Source organism: Penicillium soppii (genome assembly GCF_028829465.1).
Source record: "Penicillium soppii strain IBT 18220 chromosome Unknown utg000010l, whole genome shotgun sequence".
Classification (NCBI taxonomy): domain Eukaryota; kingdom Fungi; phylum Ascomycota; class Eurotiomycetes; order Eurotiales; family Aspergillaceae; genus Penicillium; species Penicillium soppii.
The window spans coordinates 2,658,315-2,683,538 of record NW_026643240.1 but is presented as its reverse complement, the minus strand read 5'-3'; the positions used below and the strand labels follow the sequence as shown (position 1 = coordinate 2,683,538).

At 47.5% G+C, this 25,224-nt stretch overlaps 11 protein-coding genes across 11 annotated transcripts; 4 read left to right on the top strand and 7 right to left on the bottom strand.

The window, feature by feature from the left end:
- Positions 1-317: 317 nt before the first annotated feature.
- Positions 318-1,100, bottom strand: N7529_011672 (VOC family protein; the record flags this gene model as incomplete). The annotated part of the gene is made up of 1 exon (XM_057247198.1): positions 318-1,100. The coding sequence occupies one exon, from the start codon at positions 1,098-1,100 to the stop codon at positions 318-320; it is 783 nt and encodes a 260-aa protein (XP_057092547.1).
- A 1,263-nt stretch (positions 1,101-2,363) lies between these two features.
- N7529_011671 (glycoside hydrolase family 16 protein) lies at positions 2,364-3,496 on the bottom strand (the record flags this gene model as incomplete). The annotated part of the gene is made up of 3 exons (XM_057247197.1): positions 2,364-3,026; positions 3,080-3,354; positions 3,406-3,496. 3 exons carry the CDS (start codon positions 3,494-3,496, stop codon positions 2,364-2,366), a joined length of 1,029 nt encoding a protein of 342 aa, XP_057092546.1.
- A 1,068-nt stretch (positions 3,497-4,564) lies between these two features.
- Positions 4,565-6,178, bottom strand: N7529_011670 (Major facilitator superfamily domain general substrate transporter; the record flags this gene model as incomplete). The annotated part of the gene is made up of 1 exon (XM_057247196.1): positions 4,565-6,178. One exon carries the CDS (start codon positions 6,176-6,178, stop codon positions 4,565-4,567), a length of 1,614 nt encoding a protein of 537 aa, XP_057092545.1.
- A 568-nt stretch (positions 6,179-6,746) lies between these two features.
- N7529_011669 (flavin monoamine oxidase family protein) lies at positions 6,747-8,446 on the top strand (the record flags this gene model as incomplete). Its single annotated transcript, XM_057247195.1, has 2 exons — positions 6,747-7,071; positions 7,164-8,446. The coding sequence occupies 2 exons, from the start codon at positions 6,747-6,749 to the stop codon at positions 8,444-8,446; spliced, it is 1,608 nt and encodes a 535-aa protein (XP_057092544.1).
- A 194-nt stretch (positions 8,447-8,640) lies between these two features.
- Positions 8,641-9,643, bottom strand: N7529_011668 (uncharacterized protein; the record flags this gene model as incomplete). The annotated part of the gene is made up of 2 exons (XM_057247194.1): positions 8,641-8,937; positions 9,005-9,643. 2 exons carry the CDS (start codon positions 9,641-9,643, stop codon positions 8,641-8,643), a joined length of 936 nt encoding a protein of 311 aa, XP_057092543.1.
- A 542-nt stretch (positions 9,644-10,185) lies between these two features.
- On the bottom strand, positions 10,186-11,670 carry N7529_011667 (NAD(P)/FAD-dependent oxidoreductase; the record flags this gene model as incomplete). Its single annotated transcript, XM_057247193.1, has 2 exons — positions 10,186-11,034; positions 11,104-11,670. 2 exons carry the CDS (start codon positions 11,668-11,670, stop codon positions 10,186-10,188), a joined length of 1,416 nt encoding a protein of 471 aa, XP_057092542.1.
- Positions 11,671-14,434: 2,764 nt separating this feature from the next.
- Positions 14,435-16,222, top strand: N7529_011666 (aromatic amino acid and leucine permease; the record flags this gene model as incomplete). Its single annotated transcript, XM_057247192.1, has 3 exons — positions 14,435-15,067; positions 15,125-15,572; positions 15,630-16,222. 3 exons carry the CDS (start codon positions 14,435-14,437, stop codon positions 16,220-16,222), a joined length of 1,674 nt encoding a protein of 557 aa, XP_057092541.1.
- Positions 16,223-16,880: 658 nt separating this feature from the next.
- On the top strand, positions 16,881-17,603 carry N7529_011665 (putative 2-haloalkanoic acid dehalogenase; the record flags this gene model as incomplete). The annotated part of the gene is made up of 1 exon (XM_057247191.1): positions 16,881-17,603. One exon carries the CDS (start codon positions 16,881-16,883, stop codon positions 17,601-17,603), a length of 723 nt encoding a protein of 240 aa, XP_057092540.1.
- Positions 17,604-17,726: 123 nt separating this feature from the next.
- N7529_011664 (transcription factor domain-containing protein) lies at positions 17,727-20,006 on the bottom strand (the record flags this gene model as incomplete). The annotated part of the gene is made up of 5 exons (XM_057247190.1): positions 17,727-18,702; positions 18,757-18,877; positions 19,072-19,591; positions 19,656-19,741; positions 19,802-20,006. 5 exons carry the CDS (start codon positions 20,004-20,006, stop codon positions 17,727-17,729), a joined length of 1,908 nt encoding a protein of 635 aa, XP_057092539.1.
- Positions 20,007-22,178: 2,172 nt separating this feature from the next.
- Positions 22,179-22,856, top strand: N7529_011663 (GNAT family N-acetyltransferase; the record flags this gene model as incomplete). Its single annotated transcript, XM_057247189.1, has 2 exons — positions 22,179-22,327; positions 22,400-22,856. The coding sequence occupies 2 exons, from the start codon at positions 22,179-22,181 to the stop codon at positions 22,854-22,856; spliced, it is 606 nt and encodes a 201-aa protein (XP_057092538.1).
- Positions 22,857-23,069: 213 nt separating this feature from the next.
- N7529_011662 (GMC family oxidoreductase) lies at positions 23,070-25,074 on the bottom strand (the record flags this gene model as incomplete). The annotated part of the gene is made up of 2 exons (XM_057247188.1): positions 23,070-24,634; positions 24,702-25,074. 2 exons carry the CDS (start codon positions 25,072-25,074, stop codon positions 23,070-23,072), a joined length of 1,938 nt encoding a protein of 645 aa, XP_057092537.1.
- Positions 25,075-25,224: the final 150 nt, after the last annotated feature.

The window sequence follows — 25,224 nt, the reverse complement described above, 5'->3', positions numbered from 1 at the left end:
TATTCTTGTTACATATTTCTATTTTCTACCGATCTGCCTCGGGTATTTCGAGCACATAATCATGTCTAATGACCAAAACATCTTTCTTTTTACCACGCCTACAATCTACAGTTGTGGACTTTTACTATCTTTTACTGACAAACGAGATGTCCCGTCTCAATTCGATGCTCCCGTTGAACAGATTAAGCACACGCAATGCAATATATATATTGCAGTAACCGTGGTTATCAAAGAATAGGCTACCATGAAAAGTGTACCAAGCCGACTCGTGGAGTGCCAAAAATACTCATAGTCGATGATTGACCCCATTAGCTTGATTATGAAGAGTTCAATATCTCAATATCAAAGACCAGCCCTGGGAAGAGCTCAACCGTGCCTGGCTTCACACCATTAAACACCAGCCGAACAGACGCATCTCCCCCAGAAAGGGAAATTCCATGTTCTCCAGCCGTCGAGCTGGAAGGGACTTCATAGTTCCAGGGTCCGTTGAAAATAGCATCATACGCTCCCTTGAAATTCACAATCTGTCCATCAGGGACATGCACCGACACAGAGGAAATGCCTTGCACGCCATTCGGATGTTGAGTGAGATTTGGCTCAACCTCATAAGGGACACGGTTTGTGCGAGGTGTTCTGTCCAGACACCAAAATGGTAATGATCCTGGAAGGTTCTTTCCTTGCCCATCTTTGGGCACGCAAACCGCCCATTTCAACACGGTGCCGTCTGGTTTGGTGCGAGCTCCAGCAATAGGGTCTGTATAGGAAACGTCGGTCTCTGCTCCATGAAATCGCTGTTGGACGGCGGCGAAATCGCTTTCAGATCGTAAAGTGAAAGCCCAGTCAATGATGGTGTCTTCTTTCTCATTCCCCCAGCGATGATTGCGGCGCCTTTCAGGGTCGATGTCGTCGAAGAAGGCAATAAATTCAAGGTAAACGCCATCTGAGAGGAGAATCAACTTGTTCGTGGTGAGTCCGTCGGCGTGGTTTCCTCCTGGTGCTAGGACAAATTGACCCTCAATATATTTGGAGATTCCGAGAAGGGTTTTGTGAGAAACGAGAATGACGATGTGGTCAAGGATGGGTATTTGTTGGTTAGACATGGTGAAAAGGATTCATGAGCCCGATCTTAGGTTAGATACAATGAGATAATGTTACTTAGACGGAACGTGAGATCAAAAGTTCCCCCGCATGCTATTTATGGACAAACCCCTCACTTTTTGTAGAATTTAGTTCTCTGTCCGACAGTTGATTTGATTTGGTAGGAGATTGCGTGATTAGATATACCATTTCAGCTCTTTTCCAAGCAGTGTTGTTCTTGGTAAGGGGAAATAGAGTGTTTTCTTTGAGTATCAAATAATATAACTGGCCAAGATCTATATATATATGCGCCCGTTCTGGAACAGGGATGCAGGGTCGAATAGTTGGAGAACGAACCAATTGATTCGCAACATCACATAGGTATCGTCGCACATCACATATCATCACATACTAACAATATAAAAGGTGCAATCCTAATTTAGGTTTCAAGATTGCTTAATAGTTATGAGACATCTATGCTCCGATCTTTGAAATCAGTTCTATACAGACTTTACACATTTCACTAGGAAGCACGATGTTGCGATATGTATCGCACATTTTCAGCGACCCCATCACAAAAGAAGCCGAGATGTGGAAGTATCACAGAGTAACGAGTATTATCCTCGTCCACGACGGAGCGGGGTTGGTATTCGCTTAAGGTCTCGTATGAAGGTTTAATCGGGATTGTGTGTTCCGAGTATGGACATTACTCAAATTATATGTATATTGACTGGGTAATGCGCGAAAACTGATCGTGACTTAAAGTAATTATATGGAAATAAACATTTTGTGGTACGTAGGTGCCGATGATGTGAAGCATTTTCTCAAAAGCAGTCACCGCTCATATCTCTGCGCGTATTCGTCGGTTCTCATTTGACATTCTTAGATAAATGCTTTTCGTCCGGGGGGCTGGGGCCGACGGCAGTTCGGGGGTTTTCTTAGTGAATCGAAGATGGGCTTCGTCGATGGAAACGACGTACCGCGAAACAAATGAGGCTAGTTGATGTATATGTTAGACAAAATTTGCTGGATGAATAGAATCCGCAGACTCGCTTTTGTGTTTTTCCAATGTTCTATGCATCCATAAATAAATTCATCGTTACGAAGTAAGTCTAAAAGGCAGCCAGCCCTTGATCAGAAAAGTAGAAATAGAATAACGATCATTCCTAGTTCCGACACTTAAATATGTAACAAGAGTAAGACTATACAGCATCAACGGTAGGCTTATCTACCTTATCGAACACATAACACAATGTACAGTCATATTATATGATCACCAAGACCATCTAAAACTGAGCCATACCAACAATCATGGAGATCATGGCAATGGTGAAAGCAGAAGTGTAGTAAGAAGCGGAGGCAGCAGAGACAACGCTGATCGAAGAAGCAGCCGCCGAAGCCGAAGCCGAGGACGAAGCATACGACGAAGAGCTAGCGCGAGCCGACGAAGAAGTCTTGCTGGAAGACACAATCGAGCTGGAGTTCGAGGTGCTTAAGTTGGTGGTCGTAGTACCGTTAGTAGCCTTGATGCTGGTGTACGCACCAGTCTTATCGGTGTAGGTGTACGCAGAGGCAGGGTTATAGTTGATGATGTCGACAGACTCGACGTACATCGAGAAAGGTCCGGCCGTGTAATCGGTCTCGCCGCCCGCCCACTCGATAGTACCCTCGGAGTTATCGGGGTCGCCGCCGGCCCAGATCCCGATGCGGATGCGCATCGGCGTCTGTGGGTAGTTGGTGCCATCGACGGCATCGGCGTACTCGAGGGTGCGGACGACTTCGCCGTCTAGCAGCCACTCGATGCGCTCGGAGGTCCAGTCGATAGAGTAGGTATGGAAGGTCTCCTCCGGGGTGGAGACGGTTACGGTGGTGCCGCGGTCGTACGAGGTTGTGTTGCCCTTGCCGAAGTAATCGGTTTGGATCTCGGTGTCCCAGGTGCTGATTTGCTCCTGTGCGTTGTTAGTGGGTTGTTGTTAGGGTATGGGATGCGAGGTTTACTTACCCAGTCGATCTCGTCGAGGTCATCGGATTCCAGGATCCAGGTGCTGACAATACCGGTGCCGTTGGCGGCTCTCATCTTGACATCGACACGGCCGAAGAAGATGTAGAACTCGCTCTCGATTGTGGGGGCATCGCCCTCTGCGGAAACGGTGAACTCAGCACCGAGGTCGGTGCTGGTTACGGTGCCCGCGGTGGTGTTCCAGCGTCCCAGAGACCCGGAAGTGAAGTCAGTGTTGAGACGGTATTTGTTCAGACCGGTATCCGCAGGGCAAGTCTCTGTAGAGCGGCGTTAGTTTTCTGTCATGTATGCCTGAAAGATATGCATACTCTTGAGAGGATTGCAGCTAGTAGTGGTCTGCGCAGCAGCAGTGGCAGCCAGGGCCAAAACAGCCCATTGGTAATAAGACTTGAAACCCATATTGAAGCTAAAGCAACACAGCGAACGAATGAACGAGGGTGACTAGGTGTAGATGATCGACAGAGCAAAAAGCGAGCGAATCTCCAGGAATTATAGGTAGCGGAAGTAGCCTCGGCCAAGCAAAAGCAAAACCATAAACATGGATTGTAGTTTTATTCTTAGATGTGCTACGTTGATATGTTGCCTCCCAACCTTGGAACATCACCTCCACTACAAGGCTGATGCAGACAGCCACGACATCGTAGGATTGCGATTGGTTCTGTGGAATGAACCATTATGGAGTCAAAAAATGGACGTGTAGGATATTAGCAACAAGTCTTAGTAAAGTGGTAAAAATTACTCCGTAATCAATTGAAGATCCACTTGAAAAGCTTGGATGGAGGATGACGGGGGCAGCTTGCGCGGTTGGCCCCAGTTGGTTGGGAACTAACGGGAAGGGCTACGTACGCCCTGAGAGATTTTTTCCACTCGATTTGGTGCCTGACACCGAATTGTTGATTCTTCTCCTTTCTACAATGCTTAATTCTATACAATATTGTACTTTGTGGAGTAATAATGGAGTACATATTTACGATTCAATGTTTGGAAATTATGTGCCAATCACAGTGAAGTGCTCCAGTGTTGAAGTTGATCTTTAGGGCTGCGATGGAGTAGTATCAACGAACTCGGTTTTAGATATAGTGAACTACCTAGGTATTAATCAATACAAATAATGAAAGGTCCGAGATACTGGATTGAGACATTGCAGGTACTTTTTAACATGTTTGGCACATCACAACATTCAAAAACATGACCTATCAATGGAAGGCCCACCAACAATAACTCGTTCATACCACACAATAGTGAAAAATATTCTTCCGACATTGCGCGACCGTAAATTACGCCCATTAAGGCGAGCTAAAAGAACAATAGATTGAACGCAAGGCGGGTATCCATGGGACTTGTCCCATTAATCAAACTTCAAGACATATATTATTGCTTCAAACACACATGGATGCGAACAGATGAAATATTAAACAGTAAAAAAGACACATGGGAGTGTTGGGGCGACCAGAGCACAGTCCAAAACTAGGCAGGGCCATCACGGATGCGCAGGAAAGTCTCGTATTGCTTGCGAGTCAATTGTCGACACCTCTTACCCCAGTAAATCATGGGAACAGTCGTCATGATGAAACAGAAGCTCAAAACGCCAATCGCGATGAAAACCTGAGCGAGAGTCTGTGCATCAAGCCAGTTCTGAGCAGTGAACGTGAAAAGACAACCAATGGTATTGTTGATGACCGAAACACCGACCATGCCCTCCAGCACCATATCCGGATACGCATCCATAAGATATGCCATGCTGAGATCACCCGCACAGCCCCAGCCAAAGCCGATGAAGCCCAAACCGAGATACGGCAAATGCCAATCCCAGCCTTTGTCCGAGCCAATACCGAACAGCATGAGACCGGCAGGGCCGATGAAAGCAACCGGCAGCAGGAGCCAGAGACGTTGCTCGGCCTCGAAAATGCCGCCGTTTCGGCGCGCCATCCACACGACGAAGAAATCGGAGAACCATCCTCCGTAAATGCAGCCGATGACCGCGCCAATCAGAGTAGGCACATTCATGATACCCACTGCTGCATCGCTGTAATTCCAGGGTGCATCGTACCAGTTGTCTTCTTCCACTGTGAGGTAGAAGGTCAACCAGGCGTCCTGAGCACCCCATTGAAGGCCCGAGTAGAGCACAGCGGGGAAGGTGAACACGCGCAGCGTGTGCAACAGTCGACGGGTATATTGCTTGAAGCCGGTCCCGACCAAGGTTGGGGACGGGGTGATCAGGGCGATGCGCTGGAAATAGGTCTTACCCTTCTTCTGGCCGCATTCCTCGTCGAGCTGGTTGTCGGGTGTGGCCTGGACGCTTGTCGCGGTCTTTTCCTTTCCGTCCAGCGGGAGGTCGGTTGGGTCCTCAGTTTTCTCAATTGAACCGGGAGTCGCGTCTTGTCCTTGGATGCCATGGACGGGATTGTTCCGATCAAAGAATGTTTCCTCTAATCCAAAGAAGAATACGAAAATCAAACCCCCCGAGATCATCGCGGCAAGCCAGCCCACCCATCTCCATCCAAGGGGAGAATCAGTGATGAAACCAGACACCATTGGGCCCGTGAATGTACCAATACTGGTAGCAAGGACGTACAGACCCAAGACGAGACCTCTCCGATGCTGATAAAAGAGATCGGAAAGAGAGAGTTGGGCAAGCGCCTCGGCACATGACTCGGAGGCGCCCACGAAGAGCTGGCTCCAGATATTATCCTGAACACCTTCGATGCGGGCCAGCCAGATCGAGCCGATGATGGAGAACATCAGACATATCAAGTAGGAGATGCGGCGTCCATATAAGAAAGGTGCTGGACTGAGCAGCAATGTGGTATATCCAATGCCAACAAATAGTACACCGGCAGCAATGTTGATCTGGTCCCAGGTAATACCCAGATCGGCGTTCATGCCATTGCCCGCCGTACCGGCGTCGTTAGAAGTGGCGGCGGTTAAAGCGACAAAGATCAAGACCAAAAATGCATGCCAATACCGCCTCCACGTGCTCCAGTTAAGTGGGTCGTCTGGAGAATTCGTAGGGGTTGGAATGAGTTGGACTTCGCCGTTTGTACATAGGCGCTCCGTCCCATTGAGTAGTGGTTCCTCCATATCCAAAATTTCTTTTCTATGGCAATTGGAATCTGATCAAAACCCCACTGGTCAAGCCAGTCATGCTGAAGACATATTTATGTAGAAGCGGGAGAAACTCTATCTGGGGAAGTCCAATGGAGGGAATGAGATTGGGAGAGAAACGCAAAAAAATTGAAGGATAAGAGTTTTATGTTGTGTGGGGCACAAACAGGGAGATAAGCAACACAGCTAAGCATTTTTTCACGCGTAGACCTACTCTCAATCGTTTAGTGCCCGTTCTCTTTAAATGTTCAACAATCACTACTCCGTATTCAACCAACCATTTCATACTTTGAAGTTATCTATATAATTTATTTATTGACTTTGATGTATTATGACCTCATATCTGAAACAATACCCGAGATCATGCGTGAGATAAGAGAACGTGATGTGGAATGTAGGGCGCGGGTGGACTCTCCTGTTTGAGACAGCTCCCCGTGTACCCCGTGGCTTATTTTAAGCCATTTCCCCTCAACACCAAGATAGGGCCAAATCCTTCACTTGTTTGTGAACCCTGTCAAAAATTTCCCCAAATTTCAATAACCGAATGTCAACTTGTCAGCTCAGAATGGCTCAATCTTTCCATGTCGTTTCTTCCTTCACGGGTAGTAGTCCATTAAAACCAAGTAATTGTTGCTCCGACCTGGTTGCGCCTTTGGAAGCGGCAACTCTGGAAGAGTTGACGGTGAAAGGAACACACGCAGCGAGGTCGGAGCGCAAGAAGGTGATTGTGGTGGGAGCTGGAATTTCAGGTCTTCGTGCCGCGGCTGTTTTGCACCGCCACGGTTGTGAAGTGGTGGTGTTGGAGGCCCGTGATCGCATTGGTGGAAGAATCCTGACCACCAGAAATGGTGATCATGTCCGAGATATCGGTAAGATAACACTCCGAACCCGAAACAATCCGCGGGAATAAAAGGGGGAAAAGTGAAAACCAAATGAGAAGTTGCTGATCGATACCTGATAGGCGCCGCTTGGATGCATGAGACTTCCCAGAATAGTCTGGTGAAACTCATTCCTCAGCTGGCTATTCCGTACTATTATGATGATGGCCTTCCTCTGTACTTCACCAGAGATGGCCGAGCTGGATCCCAGTTCAAAGCAAAGAAAGTAGCCGACGAGTTCGCCGACTATTGCGAGTGGTTTTACGAAACCAACCCGGAGGCAGAGGACCGCCCGGTCCATGAATTCGCGAAAGAATTCGTCCTCCAACACCAGTTGATCACTGAAGACGAGCGTGATTGGGCCCCGCAGGCCGTCCGTGAGGTAGAATTGTGGATCGGCACCAGTACGGACCAAGCCTCGTCTAAGCATCTGTCCTACTTCATTACAGAGCGCAATCTGTATATGAAGGGTGGCTATGATCGGATTGTCAACTGGACCGCGGAGCCTCTCCGCGGGGATCCCAGTATCATCCGACTCAACCACCACGTTGAGAACGTGCAGTGGAACGAAGATGGGTCCGAGCAAGCTCGGATTCAATACAAGGATGCCGATGGAAACATCGGCTTTGTCGAGGGAGACGCGGTGGTCATGACTAGCCCTCTGGGAGTCTACCATCACAATCTCATCTCGTTCAACCCGCCCTTGCCGAGTGATATCCAAGAGGGCATGTCCAGGTTCAGCTACGGCGCCCTGGGCAAGGTATTCTTTGAATTTACTGAAGTCTTCTGGTCGAAGGACAACGACCAGTTCGTCTTCTACCCTTCTCCCCCGGATGAGTTAGATTCTTCATCCGGGTCGTCCGTGCAGTCTATCACGAGCATGAACTCAATCACGGAGAAAGACAACATCCTCAACTACGCCACTGTCACCATAAACCTGTGGATCATGACAGGAGGCAAGGAGCTGTGTGTGCAGATTGCCGAGCCTCTCACGCAACGCATCGAAGCCATGCAAGACTCCAAAGAAATCTATGAATTTTTTGAACCACTTTTCAAATTGTACCGCACTGAGCCGTACAAGGCTCTGCCCCGCCTGGTCAGTGTTGAAACTACACACTGGACCCAGGACCCGTTGGCTGGGTATGGCAGTTACTCGGCCGACAAGGTCGGGGATGACCCGGAGCTCTTGGTTGGTGCGTTGGAAAACCACAAGGCTAGTCGGTTGCAGTTTGCTGGTGAGCACTGTACTCTTGTTGCCAATGGCTGCGTGCACGGAGCGTTTAAGACGGGTGAAACCGCTGCTACCAACCTGCTCGAGAGCTTTGGCATTCCATTCGATGGTGGTGATTCTATCGGATCGAAGTGAGTGCTTTTCTCAGAATCAGAAGACTTCGATAGAAAGGCATAGTTGGACTTGTTCCAACTAGTATATAGATGCAGCTCTCTTGTCATTACAATGAGAAATTTTGTGTATCTACCATGATCGATCTTAGCTGAATGTATGTATTTAAATATTGATGTGAAACCATGCTCTCCGTTGTAGAACATTTATATAGATAGTTAAGGTTGCATGCCCCTATCTTTCAAGCGTTTGACAAGTAACTTTTTATCCTCGTCAAGCGGCCCAAGTATATCCTGAGGTGTCGCTAGGGATGGATACAAAGCCTCGAGACGAACATCACGGACAGAAATCTCATCTTCCAGTCCATCAGTGGTGATCTTTTGCGTTTCCACAATGCTACCTCGACCCCATCGGGCCTCCTGAAGAACGCGCCCAATGACATCAGCGCATTCCTGAGGCGTGAGGGACCCGTCATCTGACACTTTCATATTCAACTTATTCTCAAGCAAGGGGGTCTATTGCAAATTGGATAAACATTGGCTCGTTCATTCATTGGGTTGAAGGTGAAAAATTTGTACTTACTTTGACACTCCCTGGACATACGGCCGCAATGCGGATTCCAAAATGGTCGTTCAGCTCGCCGAGGCTCTTCACGAAACTCACAAGAGCTGCCTTGCTGGACATATATAATGGACTGTACATGCTGTGCACATACGCTGCTATACTAGAGACCGCCACAAAGTTGCCCTTAACATGCGGGTTGCGACACCAATAATCGATGGCCAGCTGAGCTAGACGAACTGGCGCGACATAGTTGATCGAGATTGTTGCATACGATCCTGGATTGGCATTTGGCGGATCTCTCGACTCGGGTGAGATACCAGGTGGTCTCCAGAAGTCGCTGAATGGCGGATCGTATACTCCGGCGATATTGGCAATGATGTCGATTTGCCCAAACTTTCGCAGAGTCGCTTCCCATAGGTCGCTCAGTTGAGACCAGTCAGCCACATCGGTCTTATGGAAGAAAGCAACTGGTGATTCTTTTGCAGTACATGCAACCGAATACTGGTCCAAAGTCGATTCGGCAGCGGGTTGCAGGCTCAGATCGGCGAAAACAACTTTGGAACCTTCTCTAAGTAGCAGCTTGGCAACTTCATAGCCAATACCAGAGCCGGCTCCTGTAACGATGGCAACTTTGCCTTTCAACTCATAGATCGACATAACAGCATGGGGGGTTGAAAGGACTTTGGCCACCTTAAAATGTGCGGGGAAGAAGAGCTTAAGTACTGAAATGTCACGCGTGGGAACATAGAACGATTAAAACATATGATTTCCCCCAACGTTGCATTTAACTGCCATTTACCCCGCCAGACAAAACCGCCAATATTTTCCAGCATAGTGTGCATGCCGAAGGATTTTGACCCCCACTCGAAGTAAAAAGATACGCTAATGCAGCCATGCGTTGTCCAAAATGCACCTGCCCAGGCGATCATATCATCTGACTTATCAATCTTGTTCGGATGTTTCCGAGGCCCACCGACGTTCCGATCCGAACGACCAATGACCTCGTGACCAACGACGTCTAAGGCGACCAAGTGACGATCGTACGTTTCTAAAAACGGGCCTGGAAGCAATCCTGATGGAAGCAATCGAGATCAAAGGCAGTCAGAAATTGGTCCGAGAATCATCATCTCAACCCAGACCAGGTACAAATCCAAATTGAAATAATTAGATTCCAATCATAAAACCATAACATACACAGATCAAGGCTTCGTAGCTGCAAAGTTGCCGGTACCCAAAATATCACCATCTTCAACCTTTCCAGCCTGCGCACGATCAATGCGGAACTGACTAGTCTGAAAGAGATGCGGCATACCAGTTTCTTCAAACGGAACACCCTTGGAGACCATCTTTGCCAGCTCTTTAGCGGCAAGCCAGATAACCGGCATACCGTGACCGTTGAAGCCAGCCAAAATATATTGGCCGTCTTTGTTCGGGACATGTCCAATGTGAGGATTTGAGTCGTATGAATAGCCCATGACACCAGTCCAGATCTTGTCTACCTTTGCACCGGTGTCTTCCCAGCCTCGGTACGTCCGCTGCATATATCCATCATAGAAATCTTTCGCGGAATCGATGAGGACACTATCATTTACGTTGTCGTACCACTGTTCTGGGAAGGGACGGAAGAGCTTCGCGGCGCCTCCAACGATGATACTTCCATCAGCACGGGGGACGAAGTATGAAAGTGTGTTGTCCTCTGTTCGGTTGATGTATGAATTGTTCAACAGAGGCGCTGTGACACCCTCGGGCACCGTGATTCGGGAGCAGATACCCTTGCAGGGGATGATGTTCTTGGCGTATTCTGGGAGGAGTCCTGAGACGTAGGCGTTGTTGGCATGGATGACGTTTCCTGCGTGCATTTTTCCTCGGGGAGTTTCGACGATATATCCTCCTTGTGGATCGGGATTTATTGATGTGACGGGTGTATGTGTTTGCAGATTTACTCCAACGGCGAGGAGCTTTTTGATCAGGTGCATGATAAATTTGAAAGGCCACATTGTGCCAGCGGTGAAGCTTGCGCATGCTTTCGCGCCCTTCACTCCACAGATCTAGTAAATTTCCGTCAGTTCTATGAGTCCTGTTGGGTGTCCTAGTTCGGCTTTGGTGCTATGACTCACTCCTTCAACTTGCTCGCCAGTATAAAAAACAACATCATCCATATATTCAAAGCCTGCGGCAACCATTCGGTCATATACCGCTTTAGCGCTCTTGGCAGCCTCTTCATTGCACCAAACATCGATGGACCGCGCAAGAGTAAAATCACAGTCAATCTTCTCTTGCTCGATGACCTTCTTCAGGGCGCGCAGGTTTGCGATTTCAAATTCTGCGATCTCGGCCCCAGCTCGGTCGCCTGCGCGGTCGATATATGTTGGAATGTGGCCATACAAGTCAGGTCTGCAGTGACCACCATTGCGACCAGTTGCCCCTGAGCAGGCACCTCGCGCTTCTAAGATTGTGATGGAGTTGGTCGCGTCCACATCCTTGGTGAGATGGTAGGCCGTGCCGACACCTGCAAATCCGGCGCCAATGATCACTATGTCACTGTGCTCGGGAAGTTGCTCTGTTGAGCGGTGCTTGCTCAGCTCCTCGTCGCCTTTTTGCCAGAAACATTCCCCAGGGGTATGAGTAGGGAGGCAACTCGGTGTGCCAGCTGTGGGTGGTGGGGGACTGTTTGAGTGAGGCATTGTTGTGGTAGTGATAGAGGTAAAACGCAAAGAGACGGGAGCTTTAAACAAGGTATCTGGCGGTGAGGCCAATATTTTTTATAGATCGAGGCGCCGACATACGACGCGTGCGAGCTTCTTATCGTTATCAATCTAATCAGGAAAGAACGGGCCACCGGGCCGGTATTACGCCGATGGGCAGTTGAACCATGGTTCGCGTCTGGGAACTGATAACCTATTGCCCTAACTATATGGAGCTTTGATCTAACGGAGACTATCTTAGGAAATATTTACACAAATTCATCAAGATTAGGTACTGCTCATGATTTGATTCAAAACCTACCAGCCCTGACTTAAATCTAATGACGTCAATATGTGGGTCGGATACACACCGCTAGGTACCAACTCGCAATTACCGGCCTCGGTGCTTTCCGGTGGAAAAGGAAGCCGGGGCCGAATGAGAAAGCAATGAAGTCAATACCAATTCTTTGTATTTTCGCCGTGGGCAGCTCATACATGTAAGCCACGCCCATTATAGCTGCCCAATCCCCTCGCTGACAGAGAATAAAACACAATCTTTTGCAATAGAGATGAATAGATCTGGAATCAGTTGCCATATGGATGGCTGTGTCTTATACAGCTTGTCTTGATCTGCCGCGTCGGGTACCAGGATCCATTTGGCTCGAAATGAGGCTCAACGGGTAGGTCTCTTGGGGAGTGGGCCGGTGTGAGGGCCTCTTGTTGGACAAATGGAGACTTTAGCGATTAACTTAAAAGGCAAAGGGTAAGTAAGGGCAGAGGGGGCTGCAATTGACCGATGCCCGGGTGTTGTACCCAGGTGATGAATCATAAACAATTTTCCTCGGCATGATCTCCAATGAGGGACCCCAGGTGGAATTAAAATTACTCTATGCCAAGTGCGTCCTCGCTCTTTCGGCAGGGCAAGTTGTCTGATACGGAAATTTTGAGCAATGTACAGGCCCTGGTTGAAACTTGCGAGAAAATGATGTGGAAAAAGCCTTCAAAAAGAACCCTGGAAAATGCAGTAGAATCCTCGAGTGCCAAGATGGCCGCTGTCAATCGGAAGCCACTAAATCATATTGGCCAAGGCTGTACCAAACCGGAGAGGTATTGATAGGACAAAAAGAGACTTCTGAGGACTCACTTTTCAATAATGGTATCCAATGTCTAACCGTTGACCGACTGCGTTTGCGTATGTGCTAGTGCGAACTTTGACACGCTACGGAGTGTACTTAATAGTGTCGGTTGCGGTGAAATTGAACGAAAATTTGTGAATTAAAATGTCGTTGAGCAAAACTTGCAAGAGTCCTACTCCAGCAAAGTGCAGGGTAGGCAGGTGTCACATTAATGTGCAAATCTATTTTTCAAGAAAATCTCTCCCGATATTCACTTCTCACTGGTTATTTCGCGCGACTCCCGCGTATTAGCTTGGCATACGGAGTACTGCTATTCAGTATGATGATACTAGTCATTGGCCATTTAGCTGAATGACTACATATTCAGTTAGGCTACTTCTTTCGAAACAACTCTGCTGTCGGTGGTACCAAGTCGCTCTTTGCTCTTTGCTTGTTTTTCTTTGCTGTTTGCCAAAAGTGGGTAGTTGTCCAATCAAAAAGCTACTCTTACTGGTTTTGACTTCCTATTGAGACTGTCATACTGAGTGAATAGCAATCAACAGCATTGAAAATTCTACTTGCACGAAGTTGAATTTGAGCACAGTCTACCTCACAAATTGTAGATGAGTCTTTGAAGTCTAGATATAGTGACACTATGCTTCTGGACTACGTTGTATCCTATGACTAGATTTCTCTTTAGGACAAGTAGCAATGCCAACATATTACAATGTGGAGAATATTACCCCAAATAGGATCAAGCCGAGCTGATCCAAGTTGGAGTACCTATATTCTTTTTTGAATAAACCCCAAATGGAAGTATTCATGTTGCTCTCTGTACCGAGTATGCGATGAAGAAATCTTATCTCTTTATCTCATACCAGATATCTTGACATGTTACGTTGAAGATTTACCGGTTCAATGTCTAACGTGTGCAATGTATCCATATGCCCTACAGGCTAGACCCACCATCCACATGTGGCGGCTACTCCGACACGGGTCGAGCCGGAGTGTACACCGCCGGGGCAGAAACCACAGGCTACAAATTTCCCAATGGAGACAGCAGCTATCTAAGGTCCAGTGGGCGTGTGAACCGACTCAAGAACAAGTTTGAGAAATATGAGCGAAGTATATTAGTATTTCGCTTTGTTGTTTCAATGTTTCGGTCAAAACACTAATAGCAAATATGTACTATTGAAAAAAGCGCTCATCGCGGCTGAAGCGCTCAAATTCGCGGCGGCCCACACGACACATAGTAATGTAAATGGGTTCTAAGAGGGCAAGCGTGGTCCACTGCGCGGGTACGGTCCGCAATAATTCAAGGACCCTCTGCGCGATCAGTGCCTAATCGATTATGTCCCCGCTTGCAAAGTTTTTTTCTAACTTTTATTAAAAAGGAATTGTTTGACTTTCCTTATTTTGTTAGCGAAAGAGGCGCAAGCCTGATTGCGGAAGAAATTGCCCGGATAGAGCCAACGAAATGTTATGTATTGCAAATTAGCCCTTGATAAGCAGCTGTGGAGTTTCTCCGAGACCATAGTCTGTGCAAGTGGTAGAGAGTCGATGCCCAAACTACAAAAGAAATGTATTGTTCCTTAAGTTGAACGTTTTTCCATTCAACCTTGATTTTTGTGCTAAGGTGCTTTCAAACTATGTCACCTATCACGAATCAATCCTTGGACAATAATGGGATTGCCCCCACCTCGTTCGACAAGAAGGTCCCAAGCCACGACGACATTGAGATGCAGAAACATAAAGATGTAGAGAATGTCGCGGGCCAGCTTGAGGAGTGTCACGAGTTCAAGCAGGGCCTCCATCAACGACACATTCAGATGATTGCCCTGGCGGGCACCGTTGGAACCGGTCTTTTCCTCAGCTCAGGCCGTGCGATCGTGAACGCTGGACCACTGGGTGCTTTTCTCGCATATGCAATTATTGGTGCCACGGTGTCCAGTGTTGTGTTTGGAGTGGGCGAGATGGGAGCCCTCGCTCCTCTCAATGGTGGTGTTATTCGATATGCAGAGATATTCTGTGACCCCGCACTAGCGTTCGCCAACGGGTGGAACCAGGTCTACTCCTACATTGTGTCAATTCCATCTGAGATTGTCGCTGCCGCAGTTATCATTGAGTTTTGGGTCACAGTCAACAATGCGATATGGATTACCGTGCTTGGTCTTCTAATGCTTTCCACTGCGTTCATCTTTGTTCGAGTATATGGTGAACTTGAGTTTGGCTTTTCTATTCTGAAGATTATGCTTGTTATCGGCATCAACATTATGGCCCTGGTGAGTTCTTCTTGGGGGATTTCAATTATTTGTACCGTTTATTGACGCTCTTTATAGGTTATCACATGTGGCGGGGCTCCCAATGGCGAATCGATTGGCTTTGCGTACTGGAAAGCTCCTTACGGACCTTTTGTTCAATATTTGGGAGTAGGAGGATCTCTCGGTCGATTCTTGGGGTTCTGGAAGACATTCGACAATGCGCTCTTTGCTTACTCTGGAATTGAGAATATCACCCTTGCTGCTGCCGAGACCCGGAATCCTCGCCAGTCTATCCCCATGGCTGCACGACGCATCTTCGTCCGTATTCTGCTGTTTTATGTTATTACGATCTTCATGGTTGGCCTCATTGTATCATCGGCCAATGAAAATCTACTGGGCTCAACTGGAACAGCCTCGCAGTCGCCTTTTGTGATTGCAGCTCGGGATGCTGGCATCAAAGTGATCCCCTCGATTATAAACGCAGTTGTTCTTACCTCGGCCTGGTCGTCGGGTAACTCAAATATTCGTGAGTCGGAATTTCTTCAAAGTTGTCAGACAAATCAAACTAATATTGTGTGTATAGTTGGCGGTTCCCGCATTCTCTACGGTATGGCTACACAAGGCCACGCCCCTGCTATCTTCAAACGCATCAACCGGTTCGGTGTTCCATGGGTTGCTGTTGCGCTCTATGCTATCTTCATGGCGCTCGGATACATGACATTGTCAAGCTCGGCAAGCACAGTATTCACATGGCTGCAAGACCTTGTTTCTATCTCGACCTTGGTGAACTGGATTTGCATCTGTGTTGTATATCTTCGCTTCTATTACGGATGCAAGAAACAAGGAATAGATCGTCACCGAGAGCTCCCGTGGGCAGCGCCTTTCCAGCCATACACCACTTGGGCTTCATTGATCATTTACATTCTCCTTTTCTTCACTGGAGGATTCACGACTTTCATGCATGGGCATTGGAGCACTGAAACCTTTATCTCGACCTACTTCAATCTTCCGTTTATTGTGATTGTATATGTCGTTTACAAACTGTGGTTCAAGACCAAGATCATTCCGCTGGCGGAAATTCCTATTCGGCCCTTCATTGAAAGCTGGCACAACAATCCCGAGCCAGAACCCAAGCCTAAGAGCGGCCTTCGCAGACTCAATGTTTTATGGTCATAATATGAGAATACATTGGATGTCACAATATGTATATAGCGTCGAATTTACAGCGAATACACATAATAATATCTCAAAACAACCTTTTGTAATCGAATATTTCCACATTTAGTTCTGCTGAATATTCCTCGACACAGAGATTGACATAAAACTCTGGCGATATCTTATCTGGCGTATCAAAACCAGAATCTGCCCAGATGGACAGGTGGGACTTACAAGCGCCACAAAGTTAAACATTGACAGTCGAGATAAAGTATTTCATGGATCTGGTTTATCACGCGAATCATATCGAATTCCCCGGACTTCTGAGCGGCTGAGACGAATCAAAAATTGACCAATGATCTTTAACCGGGCCGATGGGTACAAATTGGGTCTTGGTCCCAAAAGCCGGGCCTCTCCGATTAATTTGAGGCCAAATCAACTCCGGTGTGCGGGGATCAATTGCAATCAGCAAAATATACTCTTGACCTTCGAACTTATCTTCACATAAGGAGTTCTTTATCACATCCAATTGGATCAAAGAACTGTTCAACTATTCTTTGCTCTCTCGAAAACCCCAAAACTCCTCTCTATCAACAAATGAAAACAAGATCAATCGATTCTCTCCAAACCCCGCACCAGGCTTCAGCCATCTCCCACCAACAGAACCTACCCCTCCACCATGTCAATCCAAAAGCACGTCGTCTTCGACGTAGTCGGCACATGCGTGTCCTTCGATGCATTCTACAGCCGCATCGACAAGGTCATCGGCGACAGACTCCTAACCAAAAACATAACCGCCCGCACCTTCGGATTCACCTGGATGACAGCGGCCGAGCTTGAATTCACTTTCCTCTCAATTTCCGAGCGCTACCGCCCCTACAAAGACGTAATCACAGCCCTCTTCTACCGATCCCTATACATGTGCGGCGTCGAGGCACCACGTACCTTCGCGACAGACGCAGAGCGCGACCAGTGCGTACAGGGATACTCTGAGCTCGAACTGCGGCCAGGAACAGCGGATTGCTTTGCCATTCTGCGGAAGGCGGGGTTCACTGTTTGGTGTCTAACGACTGGTGATACCACGCGCGTGCGTGGATATTTCCAGCGCGCGGGTGTCGATATGCCCCTGGAGAACTTTATTAGTTGTGATACGGCGGGGATGGCGAAGCCTGCGCTTGCGGCTTATAAGCCTGCTTTGGAGCGGTTTGCGGATGAGGATGTCAAGTGGTTCGCGGCGGCGCATATGTGGGACGTCTCAGCTGCTGTTAAAGTTGGGTTCCGCGGGGCTTATTGTACGATTTATGAGCAGGAGTCCTGTGCGGAGATCTTTGATACTGAGATGGAAGTTTTGGCGAATACTTTGCCGCAGATGGCAGAGCGGATTGTCGATGCTTCGCTTTGAGCGTGATTTTGTTACATATAATGTTGATATAATAAACTGATCCACGTGGTTAGGCTTCATGTTCTATCTGCATTAGAAAAAATTGTGGCTCTTTTGAATTCACCATTTATTGTACATGTTGAGTTATGTTCCTTGGTGTGCTATGTAATGAGAATTTGTAATGAAATGCTCGAGGACCTGGGCTTCGGTATAGGTTGGCCAAGCTGCAGATGGAGAGACGTTCTCGGCACCAAAGATGGACATTTCAACTAAAGGGTCGAAGCCGTCCATGATATCGACATCGAGATTTGCCATGTTGTTATGATAAGGATCAAAGGGGACTTGTTGGCCGGATGAGAACGCTATGCTGTTATTCGGACCACTTGAACGATCAGCAGGTTGGGCTTGATCAACATTCTTATTTTCTGTTAGATGGGCACCCCAATTCTTGAAAGCCTCGTAGTCTGAGATAGGTAGGCTTCGAACACTATTAGGCTGGGATTGTTGCACACCAGTATGCAAGCGCGCAAGTGCACGTTCGAGCGATTCGATCAATGACACCTCAGACCTTGCTGATTCCCCGGCAGTCGACATCTCTCGGATCATTTCCAGACCGGCACACAGAGGCTTGCGAAATTGTTCCGAAAAATTCTGTATCGAGTAAGCGATCAGAACCAGCAATGAGGCCCGGCACGAGCTATACTCGATGTATGAAGCTCGCGCCAGACCAATGCCGCTGTCACGTAGCTGCGAGCATATATCCAATGCCTCGGTCGCTGCTTGAATGCAATCGTCAATTAAATCATCACGGCCGGATTTCTGATATCCTTCAGTGACCTTGACATGTGATTCAGTCATGGTATCTGAATTGGCTGGTGAACTGCTGTTGGAGGCTTGTCTGTCTTGCTTGAGAAGAAATGGTCTTCCAACAAACATTCGCACCAGGCAATATTCTAGGCGTAGATGCATAGTAGAGCGGACATGCTTCTCTTGCTGAATATCACCATTCACGACATCCTTGGCAAGAGAGTTCCACCAGTTTGTCAAAGCACTTTTGCCAGTGACTAGGCGCGATACTATCTTTGGTGCTTCGTGCTTTTGACAATTTCGAAGAAGGTTGCTGTGGAGCTGTGAGTCTCACAAAGCATTAAAGGTTGAGGAACTGTGATCTTACATTTCGGTAAAAAGATCCTCAAGAAAATGAACCAGCTGGATGGAGATGCAGGATCTTGTAATACTTCCGGGGCAGTCTTCGGGATGTAACTCCTGATAAATGGGAGGATTCGCATCCACATCTGATCTCAATACCGATAGAGGTCGACCATGAAAGATAGATATCTTCCTATTTCAACGTCAGCCCATACATATACGTATAATGTCAGTTGAAGTAAACTCCACCTTTCTAACACATAAGCTGTCCACCACACACGATTGCGGGTCTCAATCATAGTGCGTGTAAAGGCTTCATTCTTGCATTTTCGATGCATACCGTTCTGCATTCCAAGCCGCATGGCAAGGTTGATGTAGATAAACCCCAGACCTGATGCATCAACAGGAAGTGCATAGTAGCCAAATAGCAAACAAGCCTGAACACTTTCTAGGGAGGAAATTTCGATGATTTCGGGTAAAAGTCGAATTGCCTGTTGGTAAAACGCGGCCCCCACATCATCTTCTGAGAATGTGGATCTCGAATTTCTCTCCGAACCCTGGCCTAGAGATTCAAGATGCGCATACTGCGTGCCGATAGCGAAGACTGTTAGAAGGATGCTGATCGCCACTTCGTTCCCCTTGGCAGTGAAATATTGTGGGTCATTATATAGTGAGTCGAGTCGTTCATAGACCCAAGTTTCTTCAACAAAAAAGTAGTGAGTTTCTGCATATTTAAAGAATGTCTTCACCAAGAAGCCCGCGATATGCCGCGGGGGACATGAAAAGATGGCTGTGGACAAATGGTGATTTCCTGAACGTAATTGACGAGCGCGTGGGAAATCCGAAGCGGGATCAGGATCCTGTAATTTATTCGATTCAGCAAAGGCACACCAGGATGTATATTGGGATTGCAGTACAACGTACCGACTTCTCGGGTTCTTGTATCTGGCTTTCAATATGGCTTTTGATTCGCATAGAAAAATTCCAATATGAAAATTCGCCAGAAAAGTCTGCAATCAATTAGCATAATCAGAAATCATGATCATCAAAATAGCATGAAGTCAACGAACGCGTTGTGGTATCTCCGACGGGCACCATCGTACAGGCCTCATCGTTTATACTCAGCATGTCTCCATCCTTGGGCTCGGGGACGGTGGCTCTATCTCCGTTATCGGCCTCGAGTGCTTCTGCCAATCTGGCTAAGTTCTTGGTATCAAGTGCGATCCCCTCAATTGTTTGTTTCAAAATCCGTTCCATATATCGTGATCGCTCCATCAATTCACGGAAATCAGATCGTTCAGCTCTTTCTCTGTAAATATATTTTGTGAGATATGTTTTGTGAGTATTAGGTGGAAAGCTTACTTTGGGATATATTGTCGAAATTCGCGATTCCTTGGAGCAAGGCTTTTGACACAATCTCGATGAAAATGCAAGCATCTCCTGCAAGGGGATCCACCCTCGCACTTCTCTTTTAGCCGTCGACACCCATCGCAGCTGCATAGTAGGTATGTTTAGGTCTGGAATTTGAGTCACATCATTTATTCGGGAGACTTACGCTTTAGCTGCACGTTTGCGATGTTCCATGATCAGATGTGTGAAATCAAAATCATGTCAGAGTATGCAAAGAAGAATGAGGGGACATTTGAGCGTATGAGAATGAAGAGTCGGGATAGAGGCGCTTTACAAGTTGTGGGGTTAGCCCCGTGACAGCGGAGTAAGATAAGGAGTGAACAAATCAGAGGCGAATCTCTAACAATGTAGTAAACATCTCGATAACGGGAAAATAGAACTGCCGAGCCTCGGATATCTAGATGTAGATATACATAGGATTCCAGGGTGATGTTTACAGTATACGTGACATCTATATATTCAATTAAGTGCAGATCTCTTGTCAGATGTGATGTGTTGTAACGCGTCCCGCGCGTCGATTTAGGCGCTCACAGCCTGAAGAGATGCACCTCGACCGCCCACATCATTTCATCTTTCAATTATTTGTTTTCCAAATCCTAGACCTTCTTGAGTTTATGATATCTAATTTGCTCTTAAGGTACTTTTTCTTATTTTTGATATCTTCCAAACCTATAATGACTCGACAAGCGATGTCATCGTTCAAAAGCTCCGAGTCAAGGAAAGTGGACTCGCCAGCCACACCTAAAAAGCCCGACACCGACTCTCAATGGCTAGCCATTGAGAGGAAAGAGCAAAGCTCGGCTTGGCTTCGTGATAATGAATACATTTTGGAAGGCCACCCGATGTCCACATACTCATACAAAAAGTCTCTCCGCTTATGGCGTAGTCTACATATGGAAACAATTAACATATGGACACACTTACTGAGATCGATAGCCTTTATTGCAGTCTGTTTGTGCTTTCAAGCCTTTTTCATCAAACTCAATGAGCACGAGCTTCACTCGCAGTGATGTATTGGTATTTGCATCCTTCCTGGCCTCCGCAGCCATCTGCGCCGGCCTTAGCGCTGGCTTTCACAACCTTAAAAGTCATTCTTACAACATTCATCATTTTGAGGGAAGAATAGATAGTCTTGGCATTTATTTCCTTACTCTGGGTGCTAGAACTTCCATGACGTTTTACGCGTTTTACTATAGGCCTCTTGTCCAGCGGCTGTGCTGAGGACCCAATCTTTTCTCGACCGCTGGAGCTGCCATCACTCTCTTTGACACTGGTGGTGGCGGAAGCAAAATGAGAAATTTACGGGGAGGCGTTTACATTGCTTGCTCTTTCTGCGATGCTGCCCATCTTCCAAAGTGTGGTTGAGTTGAATTGGGCTCGTGTTTCCCATGAAATTGGAACTGGATGGTATCTCGCCGAAGGTTTGTCTCACTTGACTGGAGTCGGCGTTTTCGTTGGTCGATGTCCAAAAAGACTTAGCCCTGAGACCTTCGACATTTGGGGACACTCCTGTCAGCTTTGGCATGCATTTGTCGTGCTTGGCAGCAGTTTCCATGTTCTCGCTTTGCTGGCGACCTTCAACTACCTTCGATCCACCCGACTTGATGAGCGAGATTGCTCTGAATTATGGATCACTTGCATGTTAGAGAAATCTACCTTTTAACTAAACAATCAGAATGGCAACACCGCCGGCTACAGCCTCATTGGGACTTGGTATCCATAGCCCTTCAAAATTCTTCGATCTTCATTCGATACATGCCTCATTCTGCTATTCCCCGGGGATTTTTCTTGGTCTCATTCACGATATACCGACGAAGCGATAACCCGAAAAGGGAATTGTGTGTGACCCAGTCGGGCTCTGAGACGGGGATAGCGGCAGATAGATACCCGCCAATCAAATCTACCCGCTCACTATATCCACTCCGAGTGACACATCCTATATTTTCTACATCTATTCCACCTTCCTCTCTATTGATTTTCAGTTTGTTTGTTGCAATTGTATATATAAAAAAAAGAACAAGTCCAATTTTATTCAATATGGATCTCCCGCAGCAACCTGTCTACGCGATTATTCCTTCACAAGGACCGTCAATTGAGAGCGACCGACTACTGCTTCGGCCAGTATGTGACTCAGATGCCGAGGCACTGTTCGCTTTCCGCTCGCGGCCAGAGATCGCAGAAATGAAGTCAGTGGATTAGCAATATCGCAATGCTGTATGGCGAATACCGAAAAGAATTCATCATGCTAACCATCCCAGCCATCCCAAGGAACCACACAAGTCAATTGAAGAAACGCGAGAATGGATGTCCACCAAAACATTTTCAGAGGGGCCATCAGATGTCATTGGTCGCTCTTTCCATTATGCCATTGTGGACAAGTCATTCTCCAAAACACAGCAGCGAGTCATTGGCTCTCTCAGTATCAGTCAAGTAGCCCCATTTCCTGAGATTGGATATGCGGTACACCCCGACGCTTGGGGAAAGGGTATTGCAACGGAGGCCTTGCAGCTTCTATTAAAAATGTGGTGGGATTTGCCACGTCGGACTGCGGAGGGTGACAGTGCCCACCCAGTTGAGGTAGAGAAGGTTTTCGCTCTTTGTGAGAAGCGGAATCGCGGAAGCTGCCGGGTGCTGGAAAAATGTGGTTTCAAGGTTGTGGGCGACTACCAACATGAACAAGATGAACTTTATATTTTTGCTTTGGATCGGTCATGAAGTTCGAGACTGAGGATTCCAGAGACATATACAACACAAGATTCGAACAAACTTTATGCATCAAATTGGAAAGCAAGCTACAACTTGATTACAGGCTGGGATTGAAAAAGAATTTCAATAGAAAATTAATTATTCACCCCATCATAGTCAATTATATACACATAACACATCGCAAATAGGTAACCATGCTTCCTGGACCATCGAGATATTTGCTTACTGAGTGGCCTTCGTGGCATCCAATATAACATCAGCCGCCTTCTCGCCAATCATGAAAGTGGAAAGAGCAGTGAAAGTTCCAGGAATGCGAGGATAGATGGATGCGTCCACAACTCGCAGCCCCGAAACGCCACGCACTTGGAACTTGGAATCTAGAACAGCCATAGGATCTTCGTCAGTTCCAATGGGACAGGTGCAAGAGGCATGATGGCCCCAAGCGGTGTTTTTGATGTAGTCATGTATTTCTTCATCAGTTTGGACATCGACACCCGGCAGGACCTCAGACAATTTAACCAACTGACGGTCAAAAGCGCCACGAGCAACACCAATGGCTTCGGTAATTGCCTGCAAATCCTTCTCATAGTCCCCAGAGCCAGTGTCAAAGTAATTGAACACAATTTCGGGCATATCAAGAGGATCTGCAGAGCGAAGAGTCACTGAACCAGCTTGATTCCGCGGGTGTGCTTTCAGAACTGCCCAAGTAAACCAATCGTGACGCTCGGTGATGTTCACACTGTATCCTGGAAAATAGCCACGGAAGTTAACAGGTCCACCGAAGACAAAGACGTCGTAGCTGTCATCTGCGGTCACCGAGCTCTTATAGAACATAGCTCCTGCGAACCCGTCGGATGAATAGATTCCGCGGTTGCCCAATATAGGATTTTGCCAGCGCTTCAAGCAGGGATCATTTCCGTGACCGAAAGTGCAACCATCTAGGATAGTCCAATTCTGGGGGACATGGGCGGACACTGCAGTCTCGTAATGATCCTGCAAATTTTTTCCCACGCCAGGAAGATCGGAGATCACCTTAATACCGAAGCTTTCAAGCTCATCCTTAGGACCAACGCCACTCAGCTTCAGGATTTGAGGTGAATTGTACACGCCTCCAGCAACAATCACCTCGCGGGACGCGGTGGCAGATCCAGGGGTTCCCTTGCCGGCAGTCTTAGACCGGGGGCTAGCACTATACAGATATTGACCATCAAGGAAGTTAACACCTGTTGCCCGAGGCGGGCTAACAGATTCATCAAATGTGACTTTGGTCGCGTGACAGTTCATACGAATATCCAGAGGGTATTTCTTAGATCCGTCGGGGTTCTTAGCATCCCGAACAGCAGTCAGGAATTCTAGCGGACTGTTTCGCGCGCCACCATTGGAGGCAATAGGAACTTGGTAATATCCTGGCGTGGTGTCGCGGAGTTTGGAGTCCGCGTTAGCGTCGCCAGCCAAAAGAGTAGCCAAGTTGAAGACTGAATGGGTGACGTTGCCCAATGAGAAGGCTCCGCCAAGCAGTAGGCTCAAGAGTTGAGGGTCTTGCAAGACGAGATCGATGGGTGCCGTTTGGGTGCTGAGCCATCCGTCATATCCGTGGCCGGCGATCAACGGTAGCAGGTAGTGGTTGTTTTCCAATCGCTCAAAGTATTTACGCATGCTTTTTGGTGACCAGCTGCTGTCGCCAGTGAGTGTTGCGAGGTATTCGAAGTCAGATTCATGTGGGTACACGGTGACGAGCGCGTTATGTGTGGTGCACCCTCCAAGGCCTCCGACACGAGGATAAAGTGCTAAAAGAGAAAATGTTAACCACAGGATATATGGCATAGATTCTCGCCCAGAGTGGGCATGACTTACTGCCTTTCATCTTGGAGCCTTCTGGTGGGGTCAGACCGGTGTACAAATCACCTCCTGGGGTCTCATATGTGGTTTTGTAGTCCAGTGCTTGACGTTTCTCGTCCGCGTAGTGCCGAACGAAGAAATTCCATGCCAGAGATTCATCTTCGGACGCCTTAGCAGAGAATGCCGGAACCGTGTAGTTGATATTCTTTCCCTGATCATCACCACTTTCGATCAGTAGGGTTTTATGTCCAGCAAGTGCTAAACGCGCTGCCAAAGGTCCACCGCCGGCGCCAGATCCAATGACGATGTATTCATGACCGGATAGCTCGACGGCGTTGGCAACACCGACAGAAAGTGCAGCGAGCCCAATAAGGCGAGGCAAAAACATGTTGTACTGATGCCGTAGAAGCCTTTGAAGAACACAAAAGACCGACAAAGGTGCCTAGGCGTGCCTCTCTATATCATTAAGCATGAAGGACCTCGGTTAGCAAAACTTTTACCCCATATCCATATCTTGCCAAAGGTGGTATCGATATTC